The sequence below is a fragment of the Dipodomys merriami genome, unplaced genomic scaffold (assembly GCF_024711535.1).
Source record: "Dipodomys merriami isolate MVZ:Mamm:240054 unplaced genomic scaffold, mDipMer1.0.p SCAF_900, whole genome shotgun sequence".
Taxonomy (NCBI): Eukaryota; Metazoa; Chordata; class Mammalia; order Rodentia; family Heteromyidae; genus Dipodomys; species Dipodomys merriami.
This window is the reverse complement of record NW_027206514.1, coordinates 321,958-334,939: the sequence shown is the minus strand read 5'-3', so window position 1 is coordinate 334,939 and position 12,982 is coordinate 321,958. Positions and strand designations below refer to the sequence as shown.

Here is a 12,982-nt window from a genome sequence, read left to right as displayed (position 1 = left end):
TAGGAATTAGCTTGACTATTCTCTTAAGCTACCATTAATGTCTTTTGTAGGCCATCAGCAGTGGTATTACTGCAGAATATTCTCCTACCTCACATAATAAAAGTCAGATGGTAATTACCTTCAAATTAACTTGGTATTGGCCTTTTTTTTTTTTTTTTAATGTCAGTCCTGGGGCTTGAACTCAGGGCCTGAGTCCTGTCCCTGAGCTTTTTTGTTCAAGAGTAGTGCTCCACTACTTGAGCCACAACTCCATTTGGGCTTTTTTTTTTTTTTTCCAATACTTTATTGGAGATAAGAGTCTCATAGACTTTCCTGCCCAAGCTGGCTTCAAACTGTGATCCTCTGATCTCAGCCAACTGAGTAGCAAGGATTGTAGGTGTGAGCCACTGGCGCTTAGCCTCTCTAACTCTGCAAAGACCACTATTCACCTGAACAACAGTATTTGGACCATTGGACTAACTACAGTGTTACATATGTCAGTAGCATCTGCTTGGCGTTGAACATTAGGGCATTAAATGCTTAAGCAGAGCCTTTACCTGTGGTCCCCTTTCCAATCTAGTGCCTTCCTTTATCTTTTCACTGAGTTTTTGTGTCCCTACTTCCCCTTGTTGGGAATATTTCCTTTTCACCTTAGGGATCTGCCACCATATCTTGAAACTACTTGGCATTTGTTTTCCTATCCTAATTCTGTAATATGGCTAATTCTGTACTAGAAAAGCTGGAGGCGTTGGGGAGTGGGTACCTGTTGATGTTAAGTCAGTTTGATTTTATAAGAGCTGGATTCTCAGTATTCTGCATGTCAGCCTGCTTCCCTCCCAGAGCTCACACTCAATACATTACCATTACTCTCCTAGACCTTAAAGCTTCAAAATTCAATCTGATTTCTTCTTTCTTTTTTCTTTTTTTGGTTGATCATGAGGTTTGAACTCTGGGCCTGAACACTGTCCCTAAGCGCTTCAGCTCAACGCCTAATGCTCTACCACTTGAGCCACAGCACCACTTCTGGTTTTCTGGTGGTTAATTAGAGTTAAGAGTCACACAGAGCCGGGCGCTGGTGGCTCACGCCTGTAATCCTAGCTACTCAGGAGGCTGAGATCTGAGGATCGCGGTTCAAAGCCAGCCCTGGCAGGAGAGACCTTGAGACTCCTATCTCCAATAAACCACCAGAAAACCGGAAGTGGCGCTGTAGCTCAAGTGGTAGAGCGCTCGCCTTGAGCTGAAGAGCTGAGGGACAACGCCCAGGCCCAGAGTTAAAGCCCCACGACCGACCAAAAAAAAAAAAAAGAGTCACACAGACTCCTGCTTGAGCTGGCTTTGAACCGCAATCCTCAGATCGCAGCCTCCTGAGTAGCTAGGAGCCACTGGCACCCAGCTCAACCTCAAATATTCAAACTGTTTAAAGCATTAACAGTATACTTTGATCTCAGTCTGTACACAGCAGTCCTTCTATAGGAATATACTGCATGGACTGCTGATAAAAAAGGAGGGTATTATCATAAGAAAGTTTGGGCTTTAGTTCCATAGGAAATTGAACTGGTTCTTACATGGTGCCAAACTGGGAAATTTTTTACCCTTGGTCCGTCCTCCTACTTCACAGTCTGTTTGTGTACAAGATCCCCAAATAGCACTCCAGTCCTCAAATCCACATAGCCATGGAGTCACCATGAGCAAATAAATGCCCAGTTTGTCTTTGTTCACAACTTAAATAGTATACAACCCATTGATTAGCAGTCCCCCACCAGTGAGACTTCCACAGAAAATAAGAAGCATATAGGCAGCATCAGAAAAATCCTTCAGCTGGAAGTTGGGGGTTCTCCAGAGAAGCAGCTGTGGACTTGGTAGCTACCCTGGAAGGACATCAATAATACTAGTAGCAAAGCCGTTACTGTCTTGCCTTTTTGAGAGGGGAAAGGTAGGTAGCCTTGGGAATATGTTTGACTCATCAGGAAAATCCTTAGGCTTAACAATTCGTTTCTTTCATCTGTGGCCTAATCTGTTCCTGACATTTTTTACTCGTTATTCAACTCAGGTCTTTGGCCTTTTCCAGTTTTTTAGGGATCATGGTTTTCACTGTGGCCACTCCTTAAGCTTCTTGTCTCTCTTCAGGTTTTCTTGCTAAAATCCATGTTCGTCTGTGAGCCTTGATCTGTGTCCTGCATTCCCTTCTCCCTCTCATCTTTCTGTGTAGGAGGGAGCTCTGAGGTGATGCTTTTCAGCACCACAGAAATTAGCCTCGCTAGAGCCAGTGACAAGAGAGGTAATAGTCGGGACACTCACCATTCCCGTGTGACTAGAGCTCTTGCAGTGAGCACTTTAGAAAGAATATTTAGATCTCCCTTGTTCACCTGCTGCCCTTTCTTGGCCCTATATCATGGAAGTGTTTGTTTTTCTGACTTCGTTTTATTTTGGCTTTTTTTTTTTTTTTTTTTTTAACTACTGCTTGCCTGGATCTTTGGATCTTATTTATCACATCCTAGAGCCTGTCCTGAGTTGTGGGCATTTTATACCGCCTTGCTTATACCTTTTTTAAACTACTAGAGTCATTTGGTATACACAGAAGTAACTTACAATAATCCAAAGATACACATTGAGGCACATAGAAGGGCAGGTCATCAGACTTTGATAGTCCTAGTGTAAGCTCCTGAGTTCAAGGAGCAGAGGGACAGTAGTGCCATGTGCCTTCACAGTGTCCCAGGGAATCTGGGTTGGTTCCAAAGGGAAGTACTAATATTTCTTGGTTCCAGAAAGTAGCACAAAGAGTGAGACAAGGGGAAATAGGGACAAGGAAGAGCAAGCTCCGTACCTTCAGTGCCAGATGGAAGGCCAGCCCTGACTAACAGCTGTTTGGAGATATTGCAGCCTCTTTCCTGGTATAATGCTTGAGAAACATGTAGCTGACCACTCCCTGTATTTGTCCAGAGCCAATGTGGAAAGCCAACCTCAGATTCCCTACCCATCTGGCAGTAGAACAAATCAGCGGAGTTCTCACTACCGGTTCCTGTATTACTGATTCACTCCTACCACTGCACTTGAGACGGGCTTCCACATTGCCTGGAATGTTTTCCTTCTTCCCTGAACCAAGTGAGAGGCCAGAGAATAGAGTTGTTCAGTGCGCTACACACACAGCTCCTTGGCCTTACACAGCCTCCCGCACAGGCCGAGGTGGGTGGGCGGGGGTGCGAGTGCCGGTGTGTTTCCCTTCTCCCTCTCCCTCTGGCCCTGTGGTGCTGAGGGTGGCGGTGCAGTGGCTGTCTTGAAAGTAAAGAGACGGCCAGTCTACCAAGGAGTCTGCCCCGCTCCTCACCCACAGCCCCTCCTGCTGTCCAGCGGGCCAGCTGCCTCCTGACCTCCCCTTCTCACTGCTCATGAGGTCTTGGTCTGACTTCTGCTGAAATGTGGGTGACATGGCGGCTGGGAGGTGCCTCCTACATCTGCTTTCTGGCTGTGGTGACTTGAGATTTTTAACCTTATATATCTTTTTCCTTTATTCAAAACAAAACAATTTTTAGCACACTGAAAAAAAAAAGAAACCAAATGTTTTGTGCCTTTCTAAGGCAGCACTGTATCCCAGGCTGCATTTTAGGACTTAATATGGAAATTCCAGAGTCTGAGCTCCTCTACCTTGAGTCTCCTAGCCCTAGTGTCACGGGGACAGCAAGGAGTCCCTCTGTGGTTGGAGAGGTGGCACACAGGGACGCTATGTCTGTGGTGCCCTTTCCCGGCCATTAGGCTTTATTGGCAAAGAACAGCATTGTACCCTGGGGTCATTTGACTGGTTCCAATTAGCTTAGTTAGCAGGCTGGAAGCTTTGTCTCTTCCAGGAGAATATTCTACAACCTTCAGGTATGGACCCCTCCAGGTACCCCAGCCTTGTACCGAAATGTAGGGTGTACTCTCCCAAGTGGGAGAGGATAGTACGTTCTGTTGTCTTTTTGTTTTTGCTAGATCTTGAGCCAGCCTCAACCTCCTGCCTCTCCTCAGACTTGGCTTTCCTTCCATTCGATGGTTTCAGACTTAAAGCATTAAGCAATGGGTACCCTCTACAGGGTCTGGTTTTCCCCAGGGCGGGGGGGCGAGCAAGGGACCCATACCAGAAGCCTGTCAGAAAGTGTTTTCTATACAGCGACATTTTACTTATTTCTTCCCCTCCCCTTGGTTCTTCCTGCCTTTAACTAATAAAGAATTAAGAGGTAGAAACACTTTTTTTTTTTTAAGGTCCTCCTTATTCAAGATTTTGAAATTCTTGGCCTGGGTGGGGCTAGAGAGAACTTGATGTTTTCTCCAGGAAGAAGAGTCCCAATTTGTACATCAGTGTTAAGAAGAAAATAAAACAGACACTTAGATGAGATACTCATGGACTATTTTAAAAATGTGTCATTAATATAAAAAAATTTATATTAGCAGTATTTAATCATTCTCACCTGTAAAGAATAAGAAAAACAGAAGGTAAATATTCTTACAGAGAATAGCAGAGCTTTAAGATTCATTTTCATCTTAAGTCCATTTTGTTTTGCCAATGTATTAATGTTTAGAGGTCTGTTATACTAATGTTATTTATTAATTTTTTTCATTTCCATACACAAGTTAACTAAAGAGCTTTTTCAAAGCACCTGTGTCTGTAAAAAAAAGTATTTTTAAATAAACTTTCTTTTGTTGTAGCAGACTTGAGTTGTGGCGCATATGGAACTGAGCGAGATGCATAGGGCAGTTGTAGGGTGGAAGGTCTTGGTGGGTGCTGCAGTGCCAGCTAACAGATCCCTGGGAAGGGGGCCATCGGCCCTGGCCAGCAGCCTGCCCCACCCCACCAAGAGGGGGCACTTATCCTAAGTGCACTGAGACCTAAAGGAACTGCCCTGTCTGCTCCAGAACTGAAACCATTTGCTCAAAAGTGGGGAACCCCCAGGCTGGGAAGGTGGCTCAGTGGTAGGTAGAGTGCTTGCCTTGCATGCATGAGATCCTGGGTTCGATACCTCAGCACCACCTAAGAGGAAGAAGCCGGGAATGGCTCTGCAGCTCAAGAGGTAGAGCGCTAACCTTGAGCTGAAGAGCTGAGGGACAGCGCCCAGGCCCAGAGTTCAGGCCCCACTACTGACCAAAAAAAAAAAAAGTGGGAACTCCCCCCACTTCAAAGGCATACCTCATCAGCAGTTGCCTTGAAAGTAGTTAAGTTCCAGAGGCCCCCAAGGTGACAAATGGAGAGCAATGGCAGGCTTCTGGGGTAATTAAGCTTTATTTTCCATATACATATATATACACACATATATTTATAAAAAGGAAGCGCTTTGCAAATTTACAACCTAGCAAAAACACACACACATACACATTCACACACACGTACATGTAACACCTCCAAAGCTCTAAGCCAGGCCTGTTTTTTATCCAGGTATCATTCTCCCATTTGGGCTCTTGAAGGGTCTGAGCCCATTCGCTTTATAGAAATTTGGTGACCCTGTGACTGGTTTCGATACATGAGGAAGTCACTTGGGAGCCATCTTTGTCCCGTCTGCTGCCTCATGACCCCAAGGGGCTGGATATATCCCTCGAAAGCTGTGCCCAACTTCACCGCAGGGCAGGGATGCACCTTGGAAGCAATGATGCCAGCTCCTGGCTTCTGTCCAAAGACAAAAAAGGGGGCCGATGGAGAAGTAAGAGCAACTCTGCAGGGTACTCGAGCCGGGGTGAGCAGTGCTGCTCGGAACACCAGCTCAGAGGCACCACCCTAGCCCGCTGCTGTCAGACAGGACACAGGTTGACAGCCATAGCATGTGTAAGGAGAAAACAGAGCCTCCTCTCCAGTCCTGGGGACTGAAGCCCTGGCCGGGATGGTCAGCACTCGATGCAGGTGGACTGGACCCTGAGAGCCTGCAGGGCGGAGTGCGGTCCTTCCCCAGACGGTGTTGCCCCAGCCCGCTCCTCCGGAGCAGCTGCAGGTGAGCTGGAGCAGGGGTGCTCTCAGTGTTCCCTTTTGCGGGTGTCGGCTGGGGAGAAGAGTGAGCAGGGAGCTGGAAACCTTCCAGGTAGGGACGAAGCTGAGTGACCTCGGGGGCTAATGCCTCAGATCGATGTATTTCTCTCCCTGAAAACGGGTAGAGAGGAGAATTAAGAGGAGAACATGCGTGGGGGACGGGCAGAATTCGCGGTGTGAGCACTGAGGAGGGAAGAAAGGCGGAAGCTGATGAACCTGAGTGTAGGAGTCTGGAGGAAAGAAGCAGGGTTGGGGGCAGGGCAAGGGAGGACAGACCCCCCCCCGCCTTTGCATCTGCATGAAGAAGCGGAAGTCACACTGTACACTTGGTGGCTGGCGCCACAGGCCCTGGCTAGGAAAAGGTACAGTGGTAAGATGGGGACTCTACTTAGCCGACCTCTGGGGTCCCTGTGACATTGCCTTGCCCTGCATGTGTCAGTAGTATTAAGGACTGAAGATGGGCCTGCTCCCCATCTCCAACCAAGGAGGAAAGACAAGAAAGAGTTAGTGTTCAGAGGAGGAGCCCCGTTAGCCCTTGTCACCCCCAGTCCCTGAAGACGTGTCAGGCAGTGGCCACAGGAAGCACCTCCTACCTGGTCGCCTGGAGCCCTCTTGTCTCCGCTGCTGCCCTGTAGAAGGCCCATCTCTTCTGGGAGCTTATCTGACTTAACTTCAACTACAAATTCGCTCTTACGAGACTGGGGCAGCGTGCTGGGAGGAGGGAGGTGAGAGGTTGGCAACTCAGGGGCGGGGCGGGGGCGTTGGGAAGGACGCTGGACGGGGGCATGGGCTCGTTGGTACCCTGGGCCGGCTTTGGGGAGGATGTCAGATAAGGAAATGAGAAGGCGTGCTTGATGGAAGCGGGGCAGCGGGTTGCGGAGCAGGGACTGCCCCACCCCAGGGTCCCGTTCCTGCTCCTGCAGGGCGAGCAGACACTGGGCGGGCAAGGGCAGGTCCCGAGAAGGCAGCAAGAAGCACAGGAGGTCGGGGAGAGGATGAGGGCTGAGAACCAGGCTTACATCTCTTGTTTGCCTGACCGCCCGCAGGGCAGCTTGCCCTTCTTGTAGAAGAAGTAGAGGACAGCGCCCAGCACGGCCAGGACCAGGATGCACACGATCACGGCCACGATGACCACGCCCTTGCTCTCGGGCTCTGGCAGCTTTTTCTCTGTCACACAGAGGCGGTCCCGGTCACGCTGTGCTTCAGGCTGCCACCTCGCCGCCTCGGCCACCACCCCCCCAAGCCCAGAGCTGACAGAGGAGCCGCTACTCACCTTCCTCCACACGACCCCCCGTCGGGCACAGGGCAGAGAGGGTGCCCTGGCACAGTTCTCTTGCCAGGCCCGGCTTACCTGTGGAGGTGCTGTTGGCTCTGGCATGAGGACTGACCATGGTGGTGCTGAGGCCAGTGGTTGTGTTGGAGTCGGGTGTGAGGGTGGTTAAACTGACTGGGAGCAGAGGGATGGGTTGTTAGAAGCACATGTTAATGTCCCGGCCTGGGAATGCCCCTGCCATCCGCTGCAGGGGGACAGCCCTCACCCAGCTCCAGGACGAGGAGGGTGGTGTTTATTCCCAGGGAGTTGGAGGCTGTGCATTCCGCGCCTGTTGCCAGCAGCTCTGGGGTCACAAGGACATTCAGGGTGCTCAGTACTGTCTGTGGATCCTGTTCTTGTTGACTTGCCTACGAGGAAGGAGGCAGCTCAGGGGGTGGGGAGGATCTCCGGTTATGGCCACAGGGCCTGGGCAAGGATTGACTGACCAGAGGAGGGGGAAGGGGGCTGGGCTGCTTACCGTGCCATTCACATTCCAGAAGATGGTAGGCTGAGGATGTCCTGAGGCCTCACAAGACAGGCTGACCGTCGCATTCTCTCTCACCCACACCTTCCTCTGCTTTAGTGCCATCCATGGGGGCCCTTGAGGGGTCAGGAAGCGTGAGACAGCCCACTGAGCTAGCCTGCTTCCACCCCTCTGGTGTGCCCACAATAGCAGCTGGATTTTTGGTCCCCAAAGCCATGCAACTGCGGGGGTGATCTGGTCTCTGCCCAGACGGCCTTACCAAAAACGGCCACATTGACCAGCTGTGTGCGGTTCAGGCCAGGAACACTGGGGACAGACGCCATGCAGAGGTAGCCTCCTGCGGCCTCCCGTCTCAGGTTGGGAAACCGGAGCACAGATCCCTTTTCCAACACCTGGCCGGTCTAGAGTGAGAGGCGGGTCAGAAACTGAGGAGCAAGCCACCCACCGTCACCCCAGCTCCAGACCCACCTGGATACCTTTTCTCTCAGCCACTGGAACTCCAGGTCCTTGTTGCTCTCTGCCTCACACGTCAGCTCCAGGCTGCTGCCTTCCACGCCCTCAGGAGCTTCGGGACTCACCTGAATGTCCGACACATCTGGGGGCACAGCAGTCATGAGAGTCTGGGCAGGGTGAGGCCCGGCCCCCCCCTTGCCCCAGCCAGGCCCTCCTGTCCTGGGCCCCCAGCCCCTCACAGTTCACCAGCAGCTCCTGGGGGTCACTCATCAGTGGTATCATGGTGTCCAAGTCCAGGCCCTGACATTCGTACAGCCCACTGTGCTGCTTCTGGGCGGGGTCCAAGATCAGGATGCCATCGTCCAAGGTTTTCTCTTCCTCCATCTCCCTGGTGCTGGGGTTCTAGGAAAGCATGAGGGGGTGAGCAGAGCACCCCTCAGCCATCCGGCTGCAACTCTGGTCGGCACCCTGTCCATACCCAGCAGAGACTTCCATACCTGCTTGTTGATGTTGAAGTGGGGCTGGGGGTTGCCATCTGCCAAACACCTGATCTCCACGCGGTCCCCTTCCTTCAGCACCCCCACGGGCTCAACTTCCATCCACACTCTTTCAGCGGGGTCTGTGTGGGCAGAGAGGGAGGCTCTCAGCTCATCAGCAGGGGGCCAGCAGCCCCCCACCCCTACCCCCCAGAGCGGAGGAGCACTTGAGCACTCACAGAAAACAGGGACAGTGACTTCCTTCGATTCTTTCATGTGGTTCCCACTAGGCAGCCGGTAGCTGAGCTCACAGTAAAACTGGGCGTCTTTGTCCTCCTTAACCAGCTGAGCCTTCAGAACACTCTGCAAGGTGTATAAGCCGTTCGACTCCACAATCTGTGATGACTGAATTTGCACGCCTGGGCAGGGAGCAGGAGAACAAGGCTCAGCCTCAGCTCATCCCATGGTCTCCATGAGGGGTGACAGAGACACCGAAAGACCCTTGCCCTGCAGAGAGGGTCAGGGTCAAATGCAAACTGGCAATCCTTCAGCACTTTTACTGATCACTGCCTATCCTGGAAAAAATGAGCCAGGCACTGGCGGCTCATTCCTGTAATCCCAGTGACTCAGGAGGCTGAGATTTTAGGATTATGGTGTGAAGCCAGCTGGGGCAGGAAAGTCTGTGGGATTCTTATCTTCAATGAACCACCAAAAAGCTAGAAGTGGAGTTGTGACTCAAGTGACAAGAGAACCAGCCTTGAGCAAAAAAGCTAAGGGACAGCGTCCTGGTCCTGATTTCAAGTCCCAGTACTGGCACAAAGAAAAAAAATGTACAATGATGTGTACCCCGTAATGCTTCAGTGATGAAAAATAAAATATGAGGGGTGGGCAGAGGTGTAGCTCAATGGCAGAACGTGGTTAACATGTCCCTGGTTCTGCATTCCATTCCTAGCACCCCCTGCAAAGAACCTAAAGTGACTAGAAAAATGAGAAGCACTTGAGATCTGAACCACTAGCAGAAAACTCAGCAGTAAGCAAAATAAGCAGGTATACCTAAATAGACTGACCCGGAAAGACTGCACGCTCGCGATTGGGCGCACATGCACGCACACGCACGCACACACACACACACACACACAGATCAGGCAGTTTCTCAGCCTCAGCATTATTGATATTTCCGGCCAGAATTAACTCAGTGTGGCAGGGCCATCCTGTGTACTGGGGATATTTAGCAGCATCTTTGACCTCTACCCACAGATGCCCCTGTTCTTGTGACAATCTACATCACCTCTAGACACTGCCAAATATCTCTAGAGAGAGTGGGTGTACAAACTCACCCATGGTTAAGAACCACTGCTGAGATAAACCTAACTCCACGGTTCTTGCATGCACGAGTAAGTGCATGGAGATAAGCCTGAAAGAGTACTGACAACAGAGGTTACTCTAGGAGGATCTGGGCCAGGAAGAAGGAACTCCTAGCTTTTCTTTTTTTTTTTTTTTGGTCCGGTTGTGGGGCTTGAACTCTGGGCCTGGGTGCTGACCCTGAGCTGCTTTTGCCCAAGGCTGGCACTCTACCACTTGAGCCACAGTGCCACTTCTGGCTTTTTCTGTTTATGAGGTACTGTGGAATCAAACCTGGGGCTTTGTGCATGCTAGGTAAGCACTCTACTATTAAGCCACATTCCCAGCCCACTTTTTTTTTCTTTACTACAAACTCAAGGAAATGAGAGCTGGTATGTGTGGTCCACAGCAAATACTACTCACGGTTCTTCTCCTCCCTCAGAGGCCGACCGTTCTTGTACCAGATGACTTGAGGAATAGGGTACCCGTTCCTCCCCACGCAGGTAGCAACCTAAGGAGGGCAGAGTGTGCATTTCCTTGCCTGTCACCCCCCACGCTCCTCAGCCCCCGCTTGCCACCCTGCCTCCCTGGCATAGCTCACCTCCTCAGGCTCTGTGCTGTCCACGGGGATGCCCACGGCATTGGCCTGGATGGTTGGCTCCTCTGGAGCTTCTACAAGGGAAGGGAAGTGGTCAGGGTACAACTCCCAGCCTGCACTGCCCTGAGAGAAATGGAGGGGGGGTCACTCACTGTAGACGCGGAGCTGGATGCGGTGATCCTGGAGCCGAGGGCTCTTGCTCTGACACAGGAAGACCCGGTCATCGTGGGGGGTCACCTGATGCAGGGCCAGGGTCGCCCCTGGCCCCTGGAGGCTGAGTCGGTGCTCATACTCTCCGTGGGCGCTCTGGCCCTGGCCCTGGCGCACATGGAAGATGGCTGTTTGCTTTTCCTTGTGGATCTGAAAGGAGAGGAGAGAGAGGAGGGTCCTGGGGTACCTGGAGCAGACCTTCCACCACCCCCACCCCTTGCTACCCTCCCAAGCCCAAGCACTCACAGAAAACCAGTCCACCTGGCTGAGGTTGCCCAGGGCATGGGGTGGGCCACACTTCAGGAGGGCCGTCCCGCCCACTTCTACTTCCACCAGCTCGGGTGCCGGCTGCTGGGCCTCTCCGGGCACACCTGGGGGGGACGCAGGGGGCACCCCAGCAGCTGTGTCAGCCCTGGTGGGCTTCCTGACCTCCTCCCCTCACAGGATCACTGCAGCTGTTCCTCTGCCACGCAGAGGGCCTGGAGAGGGCCGTCCTCCCTCACCCTCCACCTCACCCTGCTGTGCCCCCCCACACACCCGGGGACAGCCCTGTCCCAGCCCAGGGGATCCCTGGTCCTTGGAGCCAAGATGAGCAGCTCCCAGACAAGGCTGGCAAAAAACAGAAAGGGGCAAATGGGCTGTGGTCCAAAAGGAAGTCCCCTTGGCTCCTGGACCCCTCCTCTCCGAGTGAGCTCAGAGGGTGGGAATGCAAGGCATGTGCCAGGCTGGGGCACACAGGCCCCTTTGTGTCCCACCCGAGGGAAGATATCACTCTTCTTCCCCCCCTCCCCTGAAGACTCAGTGAGCCGACTCCAGCCAGAAGCGCCCAGCTCTGTGTGTGTGTGTGTGTGTGTGCGTGCGCGCGTGTGTGTGTGTGTGTGTGTGTGTGTGTGCCAGTGTACCATCGGGAGACCCCCCATGTTGGGGGTCGGGGTCAGGGCCGGGCGGCGCGCAGTGACGTCAGCAGTGCCAGCACGCCGCCCGCGCCGCGAGGCGGTGAGGTCACTCAGCGCCATCTGGCCGGGCCCGGGCCCAGGCTGGCTGCGGGGCCAGGGGGGCAGGTGGCGAGCCCGCCCCCCGCAGGCGCCTCGGATCCCCCACTGCCCCGGGAGCCAGAAAAGCAGGGAAGGGCGGGGCCGGGCTTGGCGGCTGCGGGCGCGCTTCGCCCTTTCCCCAGAAACCCGGCCGGTCGTGCCAGGCGGCAGGCCGGGGAGCCGGGCGCCCCGGGGACGCGGCTGGCACCGGGCGCAAGGCCGGCGGAGGGAGCCAGGCCAGGCCCACAAGTAACGCACCAACGGGGCCCGTGCGGGGCAAGGGACCCGGCCGCTAGACGGTTCCAGAAAGGAGATCGGAGGTGCCAGAGCACTCGTGCTTCAGTCTAAAGCCGCTCCGCCCCGGGTCTCGGCCACCTGTGACCCGCTCCCCCCCGCCCCGCCCGGGCGCGCGGCGACCCCGCCTGCCTGCCAACGCCCCGCCAGGCCCGGCTCCCGGCCCGGGGCGGGGTGGGGGGATCCGGCTCCCCCCCAACCCGGCCAGCCAGGCTGCCTTTCCCAGCAACAGGCGGCGCGGGGTGCCCGGATTTGGGGGTGCGGTCGAGCTGCGCGTCCCCCCGCGGCTGCAGCCTCGGCGCCCCCAGAATGAGCACCCGCGGGACCTCCCCTCCCGCCCAGAGCTCCCCGGGCTCGGCCCCACCCCTTCCCGCTCCCGCGCCCCGGGACACTCGAATCCCCGCTGCAAAGTGGAGTTGTGCGGGGGGCGCGCGGGGAGCCTGGGTCCCACCGCGCTTCCAGCTCCGCTCCGGGCCCGTCCGGAACGCGGGTTCCCCGGCGAACTCACCCGAGGCGCAGCGCCAGCCACAGCCGGCAACGATCACCCAGGCGCAGACGAGCCGGAGCGACCCCATGCTTCCCGGCCGGAGGGCGAGAGCCAAGTGAAGAGCTCGCGGCCGCCGGGGGCTGACGTCAGGGGGGCGGGGAGGGGGCCCCGAGCGCCGGCCGCCCCGCCCCGCCCCGCGCAGCCCCCCGCGCCCGCCCCGCAGCCCGAGGGGGCGGGCCCCGAGCGCCGGCCGGGGCGCGGCGCCCCTGAGCGCGGCCGAGGTCGGTCGGCGCCCGGGCCCCGGGCGCGCCGAGGCTGAGCGGGCAGT

The 12,982-nt window shown here is 54.6% G+C and overlaps 1 protein-coding gene across 2 annotated transcripts; it reads right to left on the bottom strand.

Moving 5' to 3' along the window:
* Positions 1-5,211: 5,211 nt before the first annotated feature.
* Positions 5,212-12,755, bottom strand: LOC138821246 (cell surface glycoprotein MUC18-like). Of its 2 annotated transcripts, XM_070013379.1 has the most exons (16): positions 12,676-12,755; positions 11,086-11,210; positions 10,782-10,989; positions 10,633-10,703; positions 10,455-10,542; positions 8,930-9,109; positions 8,712-8,833; positions 8,454-8,616; positions 8,238-8,356; positions 8,021-8,162; positions 7,756-7,877; positions 7,504-7,645; positions 7,317-7,412; positions 6,985-7,132; positions 6,559-6,676; positions 5,212-6,076 (listed from the first exon to the last, which is right to left on the bottom strand). In XM_070013379.1, exons 1-16 carry the CDS (start codon positions 12,740-12,742, stop codon positions 6,047-6,049), a joined length of 1,941 nt encoding a protein of 646 aa, XP_069869480.1. In that variant the 5' UTR covers positions 12,743-12,755; the 3' UTR covers positions 5,212-6,046. The 2 variants fall into 2 exon arrangements, with proteins under 2 accessions (XP_069869480.1, XP_069869481.1); XM_070013380.1 differs by lacking the exon at positions 6,559-6,676.
* Between the last annotated feature and the right edge of the window lie 227 nt (positions 12,756-12,982).